We start from the raw sequence: 6,849 nt of genomic DNA on the forward strand, positions 1-6,849 counted from the left end.
CATTGGTTGATCCGGAGACATGGCCACTACTGGCCTATGGTCCTGGCCTAATGAACTCATGCTAGCACTGGCTTTAGAACAAAGCAAACGGTTTTCGAGCTTGAGGCTATTCTTTGTTTGTCTTTAGCAGGTATTGAGAGGGATCTATCTGCTGAAAGACTCAATGCAAATACCCTTTTTAACAGTTTCAAAAGGCAAATTCAAGAACAGTTTGAAGATGTGCATGTTCTAAAGGAGGACCTCCTTTATAGGATCAGTGATCAAACAAAAGAGATAGAGAGAGCTGGGGCAAATCTAAAAGGTAATCAGGAGAAAGAAAACACATTGGTCATTGCCTTTGTAGATTGCTTGGGACAAATTACAGAAAGCACATCTTGAGCTGAAAGAGAAAGATCAAAAGGTCCATGAAATGATCGTATCCTAGCAAGCAATTGAGGTTACCAAGGCCAGGGTAGAATCAGAAAAGCAGCAACTTATGGCTGTAGCAGATCAAGAAAAGGAACAAGAACTCTATATTGCACAAAAACAATTAGCATGCATTCGAGTCAGCTGATGCTCATTGTAAGATTCATCTTTGCATGCTATGTTAAATGAAATTCAGCTGAAGCTACGGCTTTAGAACAAAGTAATGTGAAAGCTGCTGAGATGACACCAGCAGTTAAATAGAAGACCTTGCAAATCTGATCCTTGAATCACTCTCCAGTCCTCCATCAGTAGTCGAAGACGCGCAAGATGGAAAAGGAGTTCTCCATTCTCAATTGTGTTCCAATGCTCATGTGGGTTTTGAAGAAGGGCCTCCACAACCTGGTGTCCAGGAGGGCGCTTCTTCAGGTAAGGCCGTTGTCGACTCCAGAAATGGCACATTCGGAAGCCAGTCATGGAGGAAAGAGCTCTCAGAAACTGGTGAGTTTCTTTTACACTGAATTCTTCAACAAGATGGGAGTTTGGGTGAAATTCTAGATTCAGCCCTAATACAAGAAGGGGATCTTCTGGCAATCTTAAAGGGACTATGTGAATTTAGAGAATGGAAGAAGGCCCTAGATGTATTTGAATTGATAAGAAACCACGAGGATCACAAGCCAAATGCACAAACAATTGCAGTCATGATCAGGATTTTAGGCATAGAGGCTCAATGCTCTAAAGCAACTGACTTGTTTCATAATCTTCCCCTAGAAGGTTATCCGATGAATGCCTATACCTATACCTCTTTAATTTCTACTTATTCCCGGAATCGTATGTACAGAGAAGCGATCTCTCTGTTCAAGAGAATGGAGGAAGGTGGATGTGAACCAAATATTGTCACCTACAATGTAATGCTTGATGTATACGACAAGATGGGTAATTCTTGGAACAAAGTTGTATCACTTTTTGAGCAGATGAAAACTCGGGGAATTAAACCTGATGAATGCACCTACAATACCATTATAGCTGCTTGTGGCAGAGGAGAGCTGTGTGAAGAAGCATCCAATATTTTCAAAGAGATGAAGGCAGAGGGATGTCCCCCGGGTAGAATCACATACAATGCTCTTCTTAATGTCTATGGAAAAGCAGGGTTGCATGGAGAAGCAGGGTTGCATGGAGAAGCCCTCTTTTCTTTTGCAACAAGAAGAAGTGTAGAAGTTACACAAAGCTGTCTAATAAACAATGTACAAAGACCAATACAGACACAATGATGAAATCATGTTTTTGCAAAGTTCAAGCTTGAATTTTACCATTTTTCGATCCTTATTAGGTCCTTTCAGAAACTTTCGAAAGAGAACTATGAGTAAATCTCAATCAATATCATGCCCATCCAGCCAATGAGGCATTGGCTCACTCGTGAGGATGACAGATTGTTACGTCATTCACCAGGGTTCTACTACTGATGTGGTCTGCCCACCTATATGCAATGAGTTTCAAAGGGATGAAATCGAATACAACTTTTCAGTGTTTTTGGTAATTACTGTCCCACAGACCAGGTAGCTAAGCGGGAATCCACTCTTTATGGTCTAGCCCTTTTGAAGGCTTGTATTGAAGATAAAAAACAAAACAAAACATGTATATGTGATAACTTATACCATTATGGGACTTTCTGAATCAATGCAATCATTTTATACATATTACAAAACTAACAATGAATATAGTCACCTTGTTATTACTATTAAGATAAAAAATGAAACCAGGGGATTTAAAAAAACCTGGAAGTTCAACAAGAAGAAGTGTAGAAGTTACACAAAGCTGTCTAATAAACAATGGCGAAGAAGTGTAGAAGTTACACAAAGCTGTCTAATAAACAATGGCATATCTGTAATCAAAGCACATCACAGTAAGTAAGCTAAGTACAAGCGATGGAGAAGCTAAGTACCCACTACTTATGGAATAAACTTTAAAGCATGGTTAGTAACAAGTAACAAACACAGAAAGGTGATCATAATGCTTTTGGTATTTGTTCCTCGACTCCCTCGCAGAGCCTACAATTCAATGAAACCATGCTGAAAATACAGCACTTCCTCATTAAATTAAATTCCAGGCATCAATTTCACCAATCAGAACACTCGTGACCTTCCCAAAATTTGACCCAAGTATAGTCCATAGAGTGATAATCAATACAATTTTGCAATTTGTATTTTTCAAAAATGTTGTATCCCAACAGAAACAGAAACTTGAATTTAGTTTTCACATCTTGCTCCATCAACATGCAACTCCCTGAGAAGATATTCAGTACGCAGCTTTTTTTTCTCAAAATCACAAACTTCCATTAACGATGACATTCATTCCAGCTTACTCCTGGCAGCATGCAAAGTATGCTCTGGTGTAGTGCTTGATTTGCTGAGGATGAGAGTACCGAAAACAATTAGAAAGGCACCTACAAACCACTGTGAGAAATTCAGAGTTAACTGGTGGCAGAATCAATCTTTGTGTTTTAATTTCTGGTCACTTGTTTTGAAGTTCCACTGACCCTACTGGGAATATAAAACTTATTGGCCTTGAAAAATACGATTATGCATAATGATTCCTTGAAGAGAAAGAGGCCAGTTAATCCCGAAACCAAAAAATTGGTAGCAAAGTTCACAACTGTAGCTTGCAACGAAGTTAGAGCCTTAAGACTGCTGACATAGCAGCTCCACATTGTCACATTCAATAAAACCACACCTGCATAACCCAACAGCTGAAACCTCCTATCAAACTGCAACAAGAAGAAGTGTAGAAGTTACACAAAGCTGTCTAATAAACAATGTACAAAGACCAATACAGACACAATGATAAAATCATGTTTTTGCAAAGTTCAAACTTGAATTTTACCTTTTTTCGGTCCTTATTAGGTCCTTTCAGAAACTTTCGAAAGAGAACTATGAGTAAATCTCAATCAATATCATGCCCATCCAGCCAATGAGGCATTGGCTCACTCGTGAGGATGACAGAGTGTTACGTCATTCACCAGGGTTCTACTACTGATGTGGTCTGCCCACCTATATACCTAGTCTGGCACAAATGGCCCGAGAGAGAAATTCATAAAAGAATAAAATTTGAAATAAATAGTTCTAGAATAATAATTCTGAAGTCATAATTAATGTATATTTACAGAGTGCAAAGGCAACAGCAACAGTCCCAAACAAGAGAGTGTAGAACCACCATTGTGGGATGTCAGGGTATTTGCGCATCAATTTAGTATGGATATCAGGCCGATTGTTTTTGGATGCTGCTACAGCACGCTGCCATATTTCCCTGCACCATAACAACGCATGTCATTTAAACTAACATCCATAATTGATGATCTTGCAAGAAAGCAGTAATGGAAGTCAAGTCAATACAAAAATCAGAACTTACTTCCCATAGAATAGAGCGACATGGGTAATTGTAAAAGCAATGGTTGCAAATCCAAACCCACAAGTCAGAGCAAAAAACAATCTCATATGTATTTGACCATTCTGATTGTAAGCAGCGAGATCCAGCTCAAATTTATTGTTCACAATCTGTGAAATATTATAGTTTTGACCTTGGGCTGTGAACAAATCGGAGCTGAAAATAGGAAAAGCCTTTGCATTGTACATGTTAGTGCCCCAATAAGCAAGAGGGACTGCAAAGTATACTACGAAGACATAACCAACCATGACATTCATAATGGCAAAGAATGGAGAAATAAGAGGACTGAACAAGAAGTCTGCGATGCTGCTCCAATCGAAACCAAAGGCACCTAGTCCGAGGCCATTCATGCCGGAGCCAATCTGCTGTGCTGTGACAGAGTGAGGCCAAATCCAGCACACCCACGATACACTGGTCAGGGTTGAGAATAGATAACCATGGAATACATAGTAGCAAAAGCTGCAGGTCATGGCCATGAAGAAGAAGGTGTTACGAGACATCCCCTTTCCATGGTCTTTCTCATGCAGTACCCTGCATGTCAAACACAGAACCTTCTCCATTACCAATTCTCACAGTATAATTAAATGAAAAGTAACTCAATAAGTGGACTGGCTAAATTTGTTTTCAGAATTTCGTAAGAACTATTTTTCTGAATTTCACAACGAGAAATTATTAAATTTAACCACTTATCAAGTAGTAGATCCATTAACACCACTATGATTTACTTAAAACATTCCCAAGAAATATTGACATTTTTATTATACCGGGACAGGGTCACCTGGACCACTCTGCTTGGCCACCACATGCGTGCAGGTTCTACAACATACTTACGGAGCAGTCCAGCCCATCAGTATCCTCATCTTGCAAAAAGAATGCTGGAAGATGCAACCATACCATGTAGCTCAGAGCCAATCTAGATATGTAAATTCTTTAAATTCCATAGATGTGTGTTCAATGCACAGCGACAACTAGAGGTGAAAAGAATACACAGCCAAAAAGACACGAAAGAATGAAGACTATTGAAGACAGTTGCCAATTCAAGAAATTAATGATTATGTGAAAAGGTTAATAGAAAGAACCACTCCGAAGAACAATCCCTTAGAGCCATGGTAGGTCCCACATAGCTTTTTGTGTAGGATGATTTCTATGTTATGTCGACAATGGTTACATACAAATAAAATGATGGTTAACAGTAATATATAGAATTTGCATGTGCTACGCGTGTCCTACTGCTTCACCACCAGAGGTTTAACGAAAGACCAAGTGCCTTCACAGAAACTCAGCTGCCAAACACACAGCTTTTCACAAAGGATGGACCGGGAGTAGCCCTGACCGTGTCTCATGTCTCACCACGTCTCACCAGCCCAGTAAACCCTGCTGCAGGAGGGAGTTATAAGCTTAGGTCTGTGCTGCGATAAATCGATTGTATTGACATTTGATAGCTATTTATAAACAGTTTGAAAACTGAGATGAATGTACCTCAAGAGGCAAGAACTGCAGTTAGAACGCTGGATGTGATCTCTCCCATATCCCGAATCAATCGATAAAGGGTCAATCTGTGATCTCTATCTGCGCCTGGATATGCTGTAAGTGATGGTGGTGAATCTGGAGCCGGGGACCAGGGCAACCAGATCTGTTACTTGAACAAAGCATTAATTTAGCTCGCATCAACAGATAGTCGGATTTCAAGCGCTTCACCAGCCTTACGAGGAGCAAGCCCAACACGAAGCCTTACGAATAGCAAGCCCAACAGTAGCGTGATGAGGAGCCAGCCCAACCCTGCTCGAGACCAGCATCTCTTAATTTGGCTCCGGTCTTAGTTAATTCGGCTCCTGAACGAAGCGAGGCCAGTGAAATGCCCTGAATCATCCTGTTCACTGGATTTAATTTTCGCCACTTACCTGAATGTCAGACTTGGTAAGGCTACCTGCCGCGGGAGGTCCAGCAGCTTAAGATAAATACCCATACCCTATAGCTCACCTTCGGATAGTTCCATATCCAGACCCATATCCAACAATAGTCGTAGGAGAGAAGCAAAGACTGACCTCCGCCCTGCAATAACAGATCAGTAGTAACCAGCTCCGGCCAAACCCCATTGCACAACCAGGAAACCCTAGTGAGGGCTCTCTCTGCAAAATATTTTCCTTGCACGTTTCTTGCTGAAATTCGGCAACCAACAGGCATTCCACCCAGGGGTTTTCCTTGCACGTTTCTTGCTGAAATTCGGCAACCAACAGGCATTCCACCCTAGGGTTTTTGCAGTCACGAACCACCAGGTGCATTCCCAGCTGGATCCAAAGGAAAGAGGGTAGATTTTCTCTGCCATATTCCGCCAAAGTTTGTGCAATCTGCATAAAATTTAGACAACGCCCAGTTTGCATCCGCCACTGAACGACTTAGAGTTACAAAAATAACAGACTGATTGTATATCAGATCTTGATGCTAGTGATTAGTTCTTCGAACAAAACCGCCGAGCCGATAAGCGGACACCTCCCGCCATGCAAACGAGCCGATAAGCGGACACCTCCCGCCATGCAAACATTGACCATACGGCCGACACCTGCGAAAGAACAAGCACGTTAGCAGCGAAAGAACAAGCAAGTTAGCAGACAACGAATTGAACACTTAACATTAAACATTAAGGAATTAATGTCAGCATTAAAACTAAACCGCACACCGTCAGGGCCACTTGATTGTGGGTAAGTATCGGTTTAAGATATGGTCCGGCCTCTTCCGCCTCGGGAAGAGACCAAATAAGATGGCGAACAGATGGGAGATGGCAAACTTTAGAATATAAGTAATAATACCACTAAAAAACCCTGCGAATTAATGCTATCTCCCCTCCGAACGGTTACTATAGTCCCTGCCGGATGCCAGATGGCAGGGACTAAAAATAGAAATGTCAAAAATTGATTATAAATTTTATGTTTAGATATCAATATCACTCATCAAAATGAAGTGTCATTAATAAAACAATATATTCCAATCATAAATGAACAATCTACC

At 40.8% G+C, this 6,849-nt stretch overlaps 1 protein-coding gene across 12 annotated transcripts; it reads right to left on the reverse strand.

The window, feature by feature from the left end:
* Positions 1-2,251: 2,251 nt before the first annotated feature.
* LOC149217218 (oligopeptide transporter 4-like) lies at positions 2,252-6,477 on the reverse strand. 12 transcript variants are annotated; one of them, XM_089392962.1, is made up of 6 exons: positions 5,323-6,477; positions 5,016-5,220; positions 4,675-4,718; positions 3,808-4,374; positions 3,283-3,705; positions 2,252-3,166 (listed from the first exon to the last, which is right to left on the reverse strand). In XM_089392962.1, the coding sequence occupies exons 3-5, from the start codon at positions 4,701-4,703 to the stop codon at positions 3,522-3,524; spliced, it is 780 nt and encodes a 259-aa protein (XP_089249088.1). In that variant the 5' UTR covers positions 4,704-4,718; positions 5,016-5,220; positions 5,323-6,477; the 3' UTR covers positions 2,252-3,166; positions 3,283-3,521. The 12 variants fall into 12 exon arrangements, with proteins under 12 accessions (XP_089249088.1, XP_089249087.1, XP_089249083.1 ...); XM_089392961.1 differs by having other exon boundaries at positions 4,923-5,220; XM_089392957.1 differs by having other exon boundaries at positions 4,608-5,220; positions 5,323-6,333; positions 6,368-6,473.
* Between the last annotated feature and the right edge of the window lie 372 nt (positions 6,478-6,849).

The sequence above is a fragment of the Pinus tabuliformis genome, chromosome 1_1 (genome assembly GCF_031772625.1).
Source record: "Pinus tabuliformis cultivar Carrire ecotype Pingquan chromosome 1_1, CPIR1, whole genome shotgun sequence".
Lineage (NCBI taxonomy): Eukaryota > Viridiplantae > Streptophyta > Pinopsida > Pinales > Pinaceae > Pinus > Pinus tabuliformis.